This window comes from Apis mellifera, linkage group LG14 (assembly GCF_003254395.2).
Source record: "Apis mellifera strain DH4 linkage group LG14, Amel_HAv3.1, whole genome shotgun sequence".
Classification (NCBI taxonomy): domain Eukaryota; kingdom Metazoa; phylum Arthropoda; class Insecta; order Hymenoptera; family Apidae; genus Apis; species Apis mellifera.
The window spans coordinates 8741110-8757679 of NC_037651.1; the positions used below are offsets into that span (position 1 = coordinate 8741110).

Here is a 16570-nt window from a genome sequence, read left to right on the forward strand (position 1 = left end):
GTGGTCTTGTTGCAACAGAAAACAGAATTCTCTTACTTAATGATTAATTCCTTCCCTTTTGGCGGGTGGCCATCGTCTAGGATAAACCTAGTTTTCCATCTCCTCCTTCCTCGTTCCGTGATATTTCGAATCGAATATTTCTCCATACTTCGAAAAAAGGGAAAATAAATTCCCATCTTTCTGATCGAGTCGAATCGATCGGTAATGCAACAAGTACACTTAGTAAACAAAATGGACGAGGTCGATGAGAGGAGAAAAGGAAGTGAGGACACTTTACTACTCACCCCCTGGCAGCAAGCAAGCCTCGTCATCGTCGTCGTCGTCTTCGTCGCGTTGACCGACGCGTTTTGGATCACGCGTGCATATCATCGCGCCGTGTGGACACGTGCACGCATTTAAATGTGGAAAAGGAAACGGCGGAGGGATCGGAGAAAAGAAGAGGAGGCGGACGAAAGAGAGAGGATGCAATTTGATCCGGCGAACAGAGGCAAGTCGAATCTCTCTCCGACGGTGCAATACGGTCGTGTATGACGTCACCTCCGAATCTTCCGTCGCGATTCGGACGTACGGACAGACAATCTGGCGTCTAGACGTACCAAAATAAATAACACGGGGCCTTGCCTCGCCATCAAATCGTTTGCAATCGTAATACTCCGTCCGTCGGCCTTGCGGGCCCCTCGTTCTGGACAGGGATGAGGAACAGAGCGGAACCGTTTCAGAAGTGGGCATTTCGTATTAGTCTGAACCGGCATCCATCCGATCTGTCATCCTGGCGAGATATCAATTTCGAAAATTGACGAGGATCGTAATTGTTCGAGTAAACGATCTGCTAAAATTCTTGAAAATTCCAGTAAGTATTATTCGTTGTACAATGATTAGTTTATTCTTAGTTTTCTTTTATTTCGTTTTCAGGGAATCGTCGATACGAACAATTCTTACAATTCGTATTCAGATCAATCGGAGTAATCGGTCGTGTTGCTCGATCGATCGATGTAAAAGGGTATCGATGATGGTAATCGGACAGCCCGTCAGACAGACGCCAGAGTAGGTTCGATGACTTTCTCCGCTGACCCAAAGTTCGTCAATATTTCGGTCAGTTCACGGATTTTCTCGGCAAATTGATGCGAAACGATAAAGCGACGTGTAAACCGTGGTTGCGCCATTAGACTCGTAATCTGGCGAATCGATATCGAATCGAAAGAAATAAGGGGAAGGGAAGAGAGAAAAAGATAGATCAAGCGTGTTATTATTATGTTATATTAGTTCAAAGGTGGAGAATTCGTGGAAAATGAAAAAAAAAGAAAGAAAGAAAGAAAGAAAGAAAAGAAAATGGAAATGGTGCAATTTGCTTGACTCGGATACATCTCTCTCTTCCTCCTTCACCTCGGCGGACGCAGACGATTATCGAGATAAGGAGTACCTGGAATCCGACAGGAGAGAGAGATCGGTCCCGCCTGCTCGATCCTCGAGCTTCGTGGAAGCGAAATTTGAATTTCGAATCGTATTGCGCAATCCCGCCCACGCATAGGTGCACTCGTTTTTCGAGGCCTCGCCATCGTACGTGGGATTGTATAAAATTGAAAACAAGAGAGTTAGCCCACCCTCCCCCTTGTAATATTCCAGCCGGTCGCCAATAAAATATTCTAGCAATAATCCGAACGATCTAGCCGATTTCACAAGCACCGTTACATACATACGTAATTACGATAAATTAGTCATACCAATACCAATGATCATTTTCTTCGTCTGTCGCATTAAATTTTCGTCTCGTTTCTTCTTCTTCTATTCCTCTCTTCCCTCTCCCTTCTTTTTTATCATCGACTTTTGTCACACCGACCGATAAACAAGCGTTAAAACGAGTATCGTCCGCTATTAGATTATAACGTATAAGATGCAGGCTGGTTAGTTAGAGATGAGAGATAAAATAAATTCGCTGTCGGGGCAGAGATTACCCCTTCCCTCGAGCCCGTCCAGCGCGTGTCCGGCGCGGAGATTAATTTCCAGTGGCTACTACCGAGCTTTCGGAAGATGATCGTTAACCCAGATAAGGGAAACATCGGAACTGACGTAGATATGATAAAGGGCGGAATCCGACTCGTCTCGAGGAGAAGAGTCGCGTGCTGCGCGCTGGAAGATGGATCGGATTCGTCGCATTCCAAGGGATCTCGAGGGAGGCGAGGCCAATTTTAATGCGTGCCTCCGTCCATCCGTATTTTCCTTCTGCACGAGGAATTATCGCTTCCTGCTATCGTCGGATTTATTCGAGGGGACGAAATTAAAAATGCATTGGGAAACGGCATTGTCGGCCATTTCGAGATCGATACATGCGCAAAGAATCTCTTGGACGAGTTCGATTATTCGCGGCCCTTATATTTCAATTAGAAATGCATTAAAATTGTCACGAGGAGTAATTTAAACCGGACATGATAAATCGTTCGTCGAAGCGATCGTTCGAAACTTGTTCCCCGATTCTTCCTTGTGGCTTGCGTTTCGAAGGGTTCCTCCTTTCTCTTCTCTCTCTTTTTCTCTCTCTCTTTTTTTCTTAGACGTTCGCGCGGAATCGCGAGAAACAGGAGAGGAAGGAAGAGGGACGCTTTCGAGTATCTTCAATTCTCTTCGGTTCTCGTGTATCCGAATCTCGGTTCTAGGACGGCAGAAAGATGCGATCTGGTTTACTGTTTCCATCGTGGCCAGCAACTACGCATTTCCGCTCGTTGAATTCCTCTGTGGGAATGAACGGTGTTCGCTTGGATCAGATACGATACGTTCGGCTGAACCAGATCCATGTACCACAATCCGGCCAAATCGCCGATCGTAGTGCAGCCCATGGTTGTTTTTTTTTTTTCTTTCCTTTCTTTCTTTCTCTCTTTCTTTTTTATCTTTCTGTCCCGATCGCCCCCCTCTCAGCCTCTCCCCGGTATTTTTCTCAATTCCGAATTCCCAACCGTTTCTTTTCGAGAGAGAACGAAGTCGATAATTGATCGAACTGGATCGTGGCAAATTTTCAGATCCAGTCCGATTTCTAGTTCAGATTTGCTCGAGAAGCGGGAAGAGCAACGACGACGACGACGCCTTTGGCTGTAGCATCTGTAACGCCGATGTTTATCCACAAGTTATGCCGTTCGGATTTCGCTATTCTCATCGAGTTTGGCAGTGTGCCAGGAACCTAAAACTGGCTTGCTTAACTTCTACTACGTAGAGCAGGAAAATAGAGGAGGTGTGCGGAATTATCAAGGCCGTAGACAGTTGGACGGAGTCGAAATCGGCTTCGAAAAATGTAAATTGAGCGTGAGTGGCGGCGGCATCGTACGTCAATCGTTCGTTTGACGCGGCTCCGACTTTATCTCGGAAACAAACTCGATTCTATTCGTGTTCTTAGAAACAAATTCCCTGAAATTCGAATTTATATAACGTATATATATATATACGAGGAAGGGAAAACGACGACGGGATATAAAAGGGAGATAATTATTTTAAGGAGAATTTCTTGCCGCGTAGATGTAGATCAAGGACGGATTCGCGTTTCATCTTTCTCCACCAGCTTCTGGTCGAACCGTCGTATAAGCATCCGTCTGGGAAATCAAATTTCTTGGCAGGTGGAGGAGAGTCGGATAGCCGAGTGAAAAACACGCGGGCCTGGTTTCCTATAAAAATTTATACGTGACTGGTGGTTGAATTGCTCCTGTCTCGTCTCCCGTCGCGTCTCGGTTAGATAAGAACCGCGTCATCTTCCCGAATCGTTTTAATCTTATTCCCCATCGAATTATTAAACCACCGGCGGGATTCTCGATGAAAGGAAACGCTTCGCTCCTATTTCTCTCCTCCTTCGTTCGGATCGATCGAATTCGAAACGAGGCTACTCGTTCGAGAAACGTGTTTTCTCTCGTGTCTTGCGCGCGTGAATTTCGTCGCCGAATCGATCTCCGATGTTTTCTTTCTGAGAAAGACCTTCGAACGGTCTTCCACGCGCGCACCCAAGAAATCTTCCTCTCTCGTTACGGCTTGGATAAAGCCACCTTATATAATTTCGATCGAAATGTCGGTTTTCGGAGAAAAAAGAAGAAAAAGAAAACGCAATTACGACGCGTTTCAACTTGGTCCAACTTGGCCTCGGGCGTGGATACTTTTGTTGTAAACATTTCTTAAATAAGAACGAGTGAAAGCTTGGATCCATAAGATCGTCCGATTTGTAATTACGATACTCGTTTAATTCCTCGTAAAGATCGTAAATGAGAGAATGATATTTTTTTTTCGAATGGAATTTCAACATTTTTGAAATTTCCAGCTGTTTTTATAAATTTTGCCTAAAATTAATAAGTAATCGGGAAAGGTTTTCTATTGTTAAAATTTAACATTTCAACGTCGTCCAATTTGTTCGAATTTATTTCACGGAAATCTCTTCCTTATTCTGGAAGAAAAAAAGAAAAAAAAAGAAGAAAACTTCATCAAGGCAAGGCGGTAAAAATTCGTTACACTCCTCTATAATTATATCCACGTCTCTCTCATTGAGCGCGGCTACAACTCCCACGAACAAGTTTCCAGGTGCATGACTAACGCAATCCTTCTCGCGCATGACAATTATTTTTTATCGTCCGGGAAGCGGGCGTCTCGTAATTTCCTTCATCTCGTGCAAGTCGTTACCTTGCCTTCGAAGCAGCAGTCGCTTGGTGAAAATCCGTGTATGCGAGTCCCATCCCATCCGAAGGAACGGGTATCTGAATTGCGAGCGGATATCGTCGATTACGGGCACGGTTTTCCGGTTTGGCCGGTGCGCGTTACACAGGTTGCAACGACTCGTGCGTGGCTAAACACGGCGGAAGAATTTTGATGGACCAAGACGCGAGAGAAAGTATCGTCGAAATCGGCCGTCGCGACGTTCACCCTGTTAAATTGCGTTTCGCGTCCGATCCGTTACGACGACGCGTCGTCACGTGGCCAAAGACTACGTCCCGTGTGAAAAAAGCGGCGAGGAATTTTTTCCCAACTGCCGCCGATACAATTGCCCTGCCTCCTCGAAATCCGTGGTTCCTTTCGGATTCGGGGCTCGTAGGGCTCGATCGATGGACGAGGCATTCGAATCGACGAAGGAATCGGATTGTCCCTCCTCCTCCTTCTCCTCTTCTCGCTCATCGATCATTTCGTAGCGAAAATTAAAAATTTCGTATCATGTCCCATTCCTTTATTTATATGGAAAGATATTTGTTTCGATTTCCCTCTCTTTCTCCGACCTTTTTTTTCGTTTTACAATTTGTAAATTGATCGTAAAAGTTTATTATATTTATGTACATATATATGCGCGGAGAACGATAAACAAATGTACTTGATTATTTTATTATCGCACGGTAGAAGAATTCGCGATAACGGCGCTTAACCCCTGTCCCCTGCTCGAGTCGAGGTCGATCGCGTAAAACGAGGTCAATTGTAAAATCTTGTACTCGAAATCCATTATTAGCCTCCCCCTACTATCTAATCATCGAAGCACCGTCAAACGGTAATGATCCGATCTTTAGTGATCCAAGAGACTTATCTCGGTGCACGTGAACCGTGATATCAATGGCATGATAGTATATATGATGTTAATAAGAGATATTCGGTGTCAGTAACATTTTTCTCTTATCCAGTGACGAATCGTGATTAAAAAAATTTCTGACTTAACCGTTTCATTAGTTTTTATAGATTCCAATCGAAGTTGTAAGATTTTTCTAGCAGTATGTGACAAAAGATATATATATAATTTGAAACGATCAATTACGGTATAATCAATGTTGAAAAAAATAGTTGATAGTTTTTTTTTTTTTTATTGTGTTTAGAAGAAAATGAAACTTGTTTCACGGTCGGTTTAATATATATATATATTAAACAACCGAATTACTTTTATCGGTGTTATCGGTATATTTAATCAATTGTCATTCCATTTATGAATTAGTTATATTTATAAATTATATTCGACTCTCTGAGAGTAATTAAATAACTTGACTTGTTCTTTCCTTTCTTTTTCTCGTTTAGTATACGTTGGTGACATAACGAGACATGTCTGCAAATCCAGCATTTGAGGTATTTTTATATTTCATATTTTTCCTATGCGATTATTCGATTATCCATTAATTGTATGCACGAATTTTTCGACATTAATATCCTTTGTAACTTCATTTAACTCGTCGATTTTACGTTAATTCAAATATAATTTCCAAGAATCCATTTGTTCGATTGAGGTTAAAAAGAGAAACTCGTTGGCATTTCCACGATTAACTTATTTCTAACAAGGTTTCTCTATTTTTCTTTCCTTTTTTTTCTTTTCCTTTTTTTTTTTCTTTTCAGAACACCGAGTTAAACGTGTTAGAGACTGGTCATCTGACAGACGAATCGATAACGGAAAACAAGGTATGTAATAAACATATTTGTAATTCTTGTTAAAGAATGCCATTGTTCCTTGCAATTAATCGATGATTAGTAGATTCAATAAGGTTCTTCATTTAATATATAATCGATAAATAGATAAAATTGTGTAGAATTAATTGTTGGGAAAATATTATCTTTGTTATCACTCGATTATATTTAATTATTATATTTAATTTTTTTAAGAACTATACCTCTTCCAGGGGACGAGAGAAAAATCAACCGATTATGTACAATCGATATACGATGCATTGGACGATTTCCTTTCGAAGCATCATCGAGTAGTTCATTTTTTCTCGATGACACTAGGGAATTTAATCGTATTAATTTATTTTATTTTTGCCACGATATATTGGAAAAATAGTAAGTTGTCACAAGCGAAATGAAAATACGATTGTTTCGTTTTTACATTACATTATTACATTATTTTATTACATTATTACAACCCAGTATCTTTGTTAGATTACAACTATTTCGATTGGTGCTGTGGTTATGGTTTGCTACTCCTTATATTGGTGATCGTTTACGGCTCAATTTTTTACCATTATGCCTTGAAACCTTTGTTTGGAAAAATATTCGTTTCCTGTCATCGGCCATACAACAATATCACCAACAATTTCCGAAAGATAAAGTAAACAAAATTCGATGGATGAAATAAAAAACATTCGTTGCTTTAAAAATTTTTACTAACTATTTTATATTATTTTTTTTTTCTTTGCAGATATGGCAACATTATCGGTCAAACAATAATTTATACATGTATCTTTACTGCTATCATTGTCTTCCTCATTATCGACACCGTGAACTCGAGAGAAAGATTAATGAGCGGAATCGGAATCATCGTATTGATAAGTTTAGGATGGATATTCTCAAAGCATCCTAGGCACGTGAGTAAATCTTAATTCAATTAGGATTGATTTTAAGAACTATATTAATTGATTACATTTAATTCTTTTATCGAATAATGATATACAAATGTTTACAATGTCAGATTCTCTTTATTTATCATTTAATGTATTAAAGTATCTATCGGAAGACGAATGGAAAAATAAAGGATAAGAAAATAACAAGTGTAATTTTTATAAATTCAGATAAAATGGAAACTCGTATTGAACGCATTGATCGTGCAAATTATCTTTGGTCTTTTTACGATTCGATGGTCTGTTGGTCGATCTATTTTCCAATGTATTGCCGACAAAGTAGAATCATTTCTCAACTTTGCAAAGATTGGTGCAAGCTTCGTATTCTCCGATAAATTGATCACAGATGGCATTTTTGCTTTCACCGTTAGTGAATTCTTTGCTTTTTGAAACCATTTAACGAATCATTATTACACTGATCAAATATTTTTTTTCTTTTAGGTCCTGCCCGTGCTCTTTTATTTTAATTTTATCATTCAAATGTTGTACTATTTAGGTACTATGCAATGGATTATCTTCAATCTGGGTAAATTTCTGCAAAAACTCATGGGAACTTCGATTTGCGAATCGGTAGTTTGTGCTGGAAATATTTTTATTGGAATGGTAATTGGTATTATGTATTGGATTAAGATTTTCCTTAAGATATTGTGACTGTCCATTCATTTACAGACAGAAACACCGTTAATGATCAAACCTTATTTGAACAAATTAACTACTTCGGAATTGCACACTCTCATGAGTTCGGGTTTTGGTACCGTTTCAGGTGAATAAACAGCAAGCGATATTTAATTGATTCCCAAAGAAACATTAATCTCATTTTAAACTTAGGAACTGTTCTTGCCGCATACATTAATTTTGGTGCAAATCCTGCTCATCTGATAACCGCTACTTTGATGGCAGCACCAGCAACTCTCTGTTATGCTAAATTATTTTATCCAGAAACTGAAAAGATTATAATTACTTCCGATAATGTGAAACTAGAAAAATCGTAAGTTTGTAACAAATTTGTGAATAATGTAATGTAATCCATGACTTTATTTTTATCGAATGTATCAATTATCATAAAAAAACTTGTTTTAGAAAAGACACTGGTTTGATAGACGCAGCGAGTAAAGGTGCTACGGCAGCAATCCCTTTGGTATTGAATATAATTGCTAATATTGTTGGATTTGTGTCCTTTATCGCATTAGTAAATTCTTTATTGTCCTGGGTAGGATCATTAGTTGGTTATGAAAAATTAAGTTTCGAGGTAAGTAAAAAAGAAAAATATTAATATTAAGAAATAATCGTTTGCAGATATTATTTTTCTAAAACATCATATTCTTTTCAGCTTATATTATCGAAAGTATTTATACCTATAAGCTGGGTCATGGGAGTACCTTGGGATCATTGTGAGGATGTAGCAACTTTAATAGGTTTAAAGACTACGGTAAATGAGTTTGTTGCTTACAAAGAATTGGGAAAATATAAGAAAGAAGGTCGAATTTTTGGTAGAATCGAGGCTATAGCTACTTTTGCGATTTGTGGTTTTGCGAATCCTGGTTCTGTTGGAATCACTATAAGCATATTGAGTTCTTTGGCTCCTGATAAAAAAGAAATTATAAGCAATATTGTCATGAGAGCCTTCATTTCTGGATGTGTTATCACTTTTCTTACAGCCAGTGTCGCTGGTAAGATTTGAAAGAAAGAAGAAAGATTTCATTTTTGCATCAAAAATCGCTTTACTAATAGAGTAATAATGTTTTTTAGGAATGCTGGTACCTGATGATTACGAACATATAAGTGCATTTGTATCAAATAGGACTCTTAGTTAATATTCTAGGTTATTATGTTTGCCATTTCTATATAAAATATTTGTAAAATATATGTAAATAGGTAGGATAAATAAGAAAATCTACATTGTTTCAACTTAATTGATATTATGATATCCTATGTGTTATAATATTAAAAATTTCATAGCTAATATCCCATAGCCATACCGATTCTTTATAAATTATACAATTCCCGTATTAATAAATACTAATAAATATATAATAAAATGATTACAACATACAATACGAATATGAAAACTTAAGCTAGTACATTTTGCACGTTTTCGATAATTATAAATACGATAGTGTATACTAATAAGTAAAGTATCACAAAAAACATTAATGAGATCGATATTCAATGTATGTATGGAATTGATATATGCATCACATATATGGAATGTTTGCTTTCTCAAGCACCAAAAAGTAAGTGCATTATTCTTCTAAAGATACTTTTATGGTAAACTATGAAGTTGATGAATTTCATAGAGATTGTGTGTACGATTGAACACATCCGCAGTTACTTCTAACATTTTTGGCAGGACATCGACATTCCTTTGAACGTCTGAACCACAGACCTAAAAAAATTAAATTTCAAAATAATTTATTAATTTTATAAAATTAAATTTTAGAATAATCTATTAATTTTATATAAAAAAAATATAAATATTAACCTTCTTAAATAAAAGTTCTCTGGTAGGCATTGTATACATGGCAACCACTGCAGCCTTTCTAATCACCCATGGATGATGCTTAGCTAATGTTTTATTATAAGCATCTTGGCAACAACTGGATGTTTTATCACTATCTGAAAGATCGCCCAATTGCCTTAAAAATTCTCTAATAAAATCTGAAAATTTAAAATATATTACTAAATGAATTAAAAATAAATACTCATAAATAAATTTTCATACATTGTAGTACCTAAGCCTCTATGAAGCCTCAATAACGTACGAGCTCCATTCGAATAGTCTCCCTTATCTAAAATTTTGTTTTCTTTCTCATATTCTATCATAGTCTTTATTGTACCATAGTTCTGATCATTTTTATTGATCAAATCAATCAATATCTCAATCTTTTGCTTTAAATCCGAGGATACAAAGCCAAAAACACTACCCATCAGTTGAAAAAATCTGTGTATGTAAGTAATTATACTATACATATGTCAGAGAGAAAAAACAAAGATAGGAAGTGCTCATTTATATTCATTTATAAAATTGGGTCAATAAAAGATGTTACATTACATATGGCATTGATATTATCATTACCATTTGTTTTTCATAACATTTTTAAGTGAATTTCACGAACAAATTAAAATGAACACTAACTAGATGAAATACTTAACTATTAGCTAAAAGGTTATATGTAATAAAAAAATATAATCTGTTATCGACTTACTTGTAAAGTTCATTATAGGCATCCAAATAGGCTTTGAGATCAATATCATCGTCTTGAACGAGAGCTCGATCAAAATGATCGTGAACAAGTCTGAGATCAAAATACATTAAATCCATGCCTTCCGCCATTTTCGTGTCACTATATTTAATCGACTACTGACTTGCTTGCTACGCACTTAAATCTTAAGCTGTGTTATCAAAGATGACATATTAATTAAACACAGTTGGTGATAAAATATGTTGTATTAATTGAAAGTGAGATAAGATGTTAATAAAATCAAATTGATAAGCTGCATATTTAAAAATCAATCACGTTCTGCTTTTAGGCTAAATGGAATTTGATTATCAATGCTGGTAAATTTTAATATTATTAAGGGACATTTTTATTATAAAAATTATATTAAAAAAATTTAGATACATATAAGAAGCATTTTTTAATATCAATGTGATTGTAATAAATTTTATTTTTTTATCCAGTATTTAATTTCACATGTTTGGTTTCAATTCGATATTCTTGAATTTGTCGCTTTAAAATCGTAATAATCGATACTTCAGTTTATCGAATATGGCGACACGTGAAATGATAGGTTAATTTTTCTTTTTACATTCATTTTATTTTATTATTTAAACTACACGTAATTATAAAATTTATCATTTACATATATAATATTTTACATTACACTATCATATTGAGATATCGTATAATTCTATTTTTGTGAATAGAAAATATTATCAATTATTATGAATAGAGAATAAGGTTATATATATTTTATATTAGATATTTTATTATTATATATCAAATTAATTATTAATATAGATATTTACAAATTTTTTCACATTTAAAATCAAATTTAAATATGTTTTAATGTAATGTAACATGTACTTATGATATTTCATATTTTTATTTCAATTTTTGTGATCAATAAGTTCAAAGAAAATTTTGGGGAATTTTGTTGAGCTAGACCCAATTCATTTATTGTGTTATGTTTTGATTCATTTTCAAAAGAGTGATAAATGTATCAGTTTTATTATTTGGAAGTGATTGCGCAAATTTGACAGAATCTCATAATTGTACATAATAACCTTCGTTACTATGTTACTATGTATAATCTTTAAATTATTGTGACAAGAATATAAATTCCAATATTAGCTAAGCGTTTTAATGCAATACACGAATCATATTGTTCAACAAGTTCTCAAAAAACAAGTAAAATTTTTTTTATTAACAATATTATATTCAATTTTAGCAAAAATGAAAAATATGACATATTATTGATGATATATTATTAATTAACAATTTTATAATATAAGATTTTATTTATATGGTCAAGATATAATCAAAATTAGAAAAAATTAATAATATAATTTCTGCAAAGTTTCAATTATATTCATATGTTTCATATATGTTCAATTCTATTAATAATTAAAAGAATTCTATAACTTTTTTCTGCAAATTTTATGTAAAGTATTCTTTTCTATTTTATTTATTCTTCTATTATATTTAATATTATTTCAATCTTTATTCTATATATAATGAATCAATAACATTGAAAGTAACGTTAAAATGATAAAATTTAGGTTTTAGAATATAAGGGTATATTAAGGATAAGAAATATCCATATAGTATAATAGATTTATACTTTATCTTAATGAATATTATATTTTATTTTATTTTTAACTAGAAACTTATTTTTCAAACTTGAAATATGATCTATCAATTTTTAGTCTCTTTGTTCCAAAGAGAATTCCAAATATTTCTACTGGGGGACTGTTATATATATATAGTCTTTTTGTTCTCTTCTTTCCAACTCAATTTAATTGCAAATGAATGACCTTTAAACATTCCAAACTTGTCTTTCAGCTTAAGTTCGCTAATTAATTACGGCAATTTAGGTTTCATCGCTTGTATTACTGCATATTCATCTGCCTGAGTTCATTCATGTGAAAGGAAATAAATGCGAAACAACGTAAAGATATTTTATACAGAAAGATACTTTTTTTATCATTTCTTTTTTTTTTCTTTTTTTATAATTTTATAATTTCAAGAATAAAATATTTTACTTATTAAAAATCTTCCCATTTCAGATTACTATTAATTATAATCGAAAATTGTTCAACCGTTCAAACTTCAAAATGTACATTAATACAAATCGGCAATTACCTTTATCGGTAACACGTAGAACAATGATACGAACAAAAGAGTTTGAGAATCTGGCTGACACTAGACGTATGACTGGATGTATGTTGGTAACTGGTGTCCCTGGGGGCGTTAAATAATTCACCGCAGCTGGGACTGAGGGTTAGATAAGAGGCGAAGCTTGTGGGAGGGCGAAGGAGGCAAAGGTTGAAGGACCGATCAAATATTCAGGTCTACTTCAACGCGGATGGAGCTAAGCAACGTCGAGTATGAAAGCGTAACCGAGAAAGAAAAATCTACGAAGTCAAATCTCTCCCGTGTCTGATACCGTTTTTCGCTTCGAAAATATTCGCCCCGCTTACGAATTACCGAATTGACGTTCCAAATATTCAGGAGTATTCTATATGTCTCAGCCCTTTTTTTTACGATGGTTATCCATATCTAAGCAAGTGATCTCGCGAGGATTCAACTCGAACGACCAATCACGCTGAGACGCATAAAAATGTGTCACTGGGGTGTTGTAATGTCGGCCATCGAAGCTTGTCAATAGCGATTTCACCAATCGTCTTCATAGATGCTACGATGTGCTACGAATTCGGTCAACTTCAGCATTTTTTTTTTTCTTTTTTCTCTCTTCAAGTAATATCCAAGAGACGAAGAAATAGAAATCATCGAAACGCATCTTCGATCATAAGAGAGAGAGAGAGAGAGAGAGATTTACACTACGGAATAGTAATTTGATCGTCGGTTCGATAATTGTTATGTCATTTACACTTCCACTTCATTCAATTTTGCCTACCCTACCTCGAAAGAAAATTGATCTCTCGAACGACAATTGGAGCGACATCGGCCGAGAAGAAAGGGTCCGAGAAAGAATTGGTCAACGAGGCGTGTTCCGCTCCTAATCATCATTCTAATTATCTCGGTAACCCAATCCACTGTTCGTGTCGAAGCGCCTTGGCTTCCCGCCTCGATTCCCTCCTCAAACTTCTCGATTCTCTCGCCTCGATCCTCACCCTGCCTAACAAATTTTCCACCCTCCTCCCCCCAAACTGGTGTCGTTCGTCTCCTTCGCCGATCCTTTCCCCTCCTTCTTCTCTTTTCCTCCTGATTCTCGCCTCCTTTTCCTCCTTCGGTCCCGCGACGCGTCTCCTCTCTTTTCTTCCAAGTCGAAGTCTAACTGCGGGATTGGCGACGACCGCCCATCTAAGTTTAACAATTAACGACCGATTAGGGAAAAATAAATTAATCGCAAACTAGTGGCGCGTGTCAGAAACAGGCGATCTAACCTATCGGACGTATCCAACGAATATTCGCATCTACATCCGGTAGAGCTGTTGGAAAACTTTTGATTGGGGAAGGGAGAGAACGAATATGGAAGATCGTAGAGGAAAATTATTACCCAACGAGAAAGAAATATTTTTATGGATAAAGAAGAATATCGTCACGGGGCAAAAGGCGAGGCGAGGCGAGGTGACGGTGACTAGACGTCAGACACCCTTACGAATTTTTTTCCTCCCTTCGACTCGTCCTTTTGTCCCGGTTGTCAAGGCTGACAAGGAGTGCAAGCATCGGGGACGAGGTATTTGTCATACGTCGATAGGCGTCAGGATTGACATACTCCGCGAGCGTGAAACGGAAGCGGCGTTTGGGGCGGCGACGATTGAAGGGTTCCGAGGGAAAGACAGATAAATATTTGAGGAATTTGTCGTCGTGAAAGAGGCCGAGAGGCCTATCGCTTGTTTACCAGCTCCGTAAAAAAGGATTTCACTCAATCCCCGTATGCAGAAACGCACGAGGGTGAGGGCGAGGGCCAAGACGATAGGGGATGTCCTCGTAATTATCGTGAGAAATTTTTCCTTCTCCCCTCCTCTCTCTCTCTCTATTGTACTCTCTCTCTATTTTCAACGATGCATTATTTTAACACGATTTTCATTTTTACGTTTTTCTTTTCTCACGCGAATTCCAAATATTGATCGAAGCGAGCAGAAAATTGTAAACGTTATAGCCACCTGGCGATACGAAAGAGATGCAAAAGGGAAACAGGTCGGCGAGTTTTCACGTCTGTCGATCGGGGGATACTGTTCTACGGTACATGTACGTCGGATGTAACGGATCGAGCGCGAAAAGCCCAGGTAGCCGGCGTAAAACGAGCCCGGGAAGTTCATTAATGGATTAAGAGTGGTGGATCGATACGATTAGCGCGGCGCGCGAGCTAGCTAGCGAGCGAAGCAACACGCATCGAAACTTAAAACCTGCCCCCGATGCCCACCACCCCCCGATCAATTTTTCCGGCCCCCGGCCCGGGCCACCTTGATTTATGGAAAACACGATGAAAGTCGCGATCCTCTGCACGGCATATACGTGGCTCATATTATCGGCAGAGATAGATAAATCTGGATTACCAAGGATTCCCTTCGCGGGCGAAGACATACATTTCGGGGGGTGGAGGAGGAGGAGGAGGAGGAGGAGGGTGGGGTAAACGCGTTTTGCCTCGACGATGAAAAAAATAAAAGGGAAAGAGCGATACGTCGAACAAAGTCGTATAAAGTGAAATATATACACCGACGATGTACACAAGCTTCGAAAAAAAAAAGAGCTCTGTTTCCTTTGCTGGCAAGTAAGTTTTTAATAACACACTAATGTTTCTCGAATCGCTCGAATCAAGGCCGTTATGATAATTGTTTTTTGAGGGTGTTTCGAGGGGAATATATATGAAGCGTAATTCGGCGAGAATTCGTCGATAATCCCTCCTAGGCCAGGCGAGTCGATGCTCTCTCTCTCTTTCTCTCTCCTATCGATCCCATCGAATTGATATGAGAATCGTGTAGCATACGGCCCCTCAGACCTAGTATCGGGGTTGAATTTTAAAACTACCCCCTAGAGAGAGTTGGCGAGTTGGCGCCGGCCCGTCTTTTTGAATCAGACTGGTAGGACAAGCCCGGCCCCGTTGTTGCGTGAAGAACTACAAACCCCCTGGGACCCGATATGCGTCGATACTTTCTTCACCGACGAGATACCATCGTGTCAACTGTATAAAACGATGACGAGTTAAAAAAGACGAGTGTAAAGAATAACGTTCGAAACTTCTCTCTCTAATTCGTTTGACGTCGTTAAAAGAAGAAGAAGAAGAATTTCTATCTCTGTTCCGAGTAACGAGACTCGTAATATTAAATCTGGCTCAACGCTCGAAATCTTTCGAATCCAGCCTCGCGGAGGCTCGTGCTCATTTGCTCGGGAGGAGGATGGCTGTAGTCGTTGCTTGGTGACCTCGTAGATTAAAGACGAGGAGCAAGTACGATGGTCCCAGGCGACCCTTTATGCCGAGCCACGTCTCCACGCTTGCTTCAACTATGTAGAAGCGAGGGAGGGAGGGGATGGGGACGGAGCGGCGGCGGGTTAGGAAGATAGGAAGGCGACAGGCAGGGCGGATGGAAGGAAGCAAGGTGGTAAGACTCACGGCGGGATGGCGGTTGGTTGGAGGTTTCAAGGTGGAGCCGGGGGGAGGGGGCAGGGTGCCGCTGTCGTGGCTCTAATAAGCTACCCCTCCCTCCCAACCACGTCCCACCTTACGACCCTTACATCCCTTTAGGGGCAACCCCGGCAATTTGATAAACTGTCACTAGCGGAAGGCCTCGCAATTCGAAACTGTCCTCCTTGACCCCTATCGAACCCTTTTCTCCTCCACCCCCGCCCAATTTCAACCGCCTTAATTTTTATCATTTCGTCTGTCTTCGCCCGTTCTCTTCGCCTTCGTTCCCAAGACTCGCGAAACGGGACATATCCCATTTCCATGCAAATCGGCCAGGGCATAATTTCGGCAGGTTGAATCTGGAAAAAGAAGAGAGAGAGAGAGAGGAATTACATCATTCGTAGTTAGTTCCGGGCGGAAGATCGCATTTCAGAGAGACT

At 38.0% G+C, this 16570-nt stretch overlaps 2 protein-coding genes across 10 annotated transcripts; one reads left to right on the top strand and one right to left on the bottom strand.

Annotated features, from left to right (window-relative positions):
- The first annotated feature begins 5274 nt into the window (after positions 1-5274).
- LOC410532 (solute carrier family 28 member 3) lies at positions 5275-9368 on the top strand. Of its 7 annotated transcripts, none has more exons than XM_006564890.3 (13): positions 5275-5491; positions 6007-6054; positions 6319-6381; positions 6600-6759; positions 6859-7027; positions 7118-7283; positions 7488-7682; positions 7758-7919; positions 7986-8079; positions 8145-8304; positions 8397-8565; positions 8647-8986; positions 9066-9229. In XM_006564890.3, the coding sequence occupies exons 2-13, from the start codon at positions 6031-6033 to the stop codon at positions 9128-9130; spliced, it is 1767 nt and encodes a 588-aa protein (XP_006564953.2). In that variant the 5' UTR covers positions 5275-5491; positions 6007-6030; the 3' UTR covers positions 9131-9229. The 7 variants fall into 7 exon arrangements, with proteins under 7 accessions (XP_006564953.2, XP_006564948.2, XP_026300891.1 ...); XM_006564885.3 differs by lacking the exon at positions 5275-5491 and adding an exon at positions 5514-5708; XM_006564889.3 differs by lacking the exon at positions 5275-5491 and adding an exon at positions 5534-5595.
- LOC410533 (ceramide-1-phosphate transfer protein) lies at positions 9216-10865 on the bottom strand. Of its 3 annotated transcripts, none has more exons than XM_394012.4 (4): positions 10523-10865; positions 10049-10257; positions 9799-9974; positions 9216-9702 (listed from the first exon to the last, which is right to left on the bottom strand). In XM_394012.4, the coding sequence occupies exons 1-4, from the start codon at positions 10648-10650 to the stop codon at positions 9580-9582; spliced, it is 636 nt and encodes a 211-aa protein (XP_394012.1). In that variant the 5' UTR covers positions 10651-10865; the 3' UTR covers positions 9216-9579. The 3 variants fall into 3 exon arrangements, with proteins under 3 accessions (XP_394012.1, XP_006564956.1, XP_006564955.1); XM_006564893.3 differs by having other exon boundaries at positions 9799-9932; positions 10049-10278; positions 10523-10848; XM_006564892.3 differs by having other exon boundaries at positions 10049-10278; positions 10523-10839.
- Positions 10866-16570: the final 5705 nt, after the last annotated feature.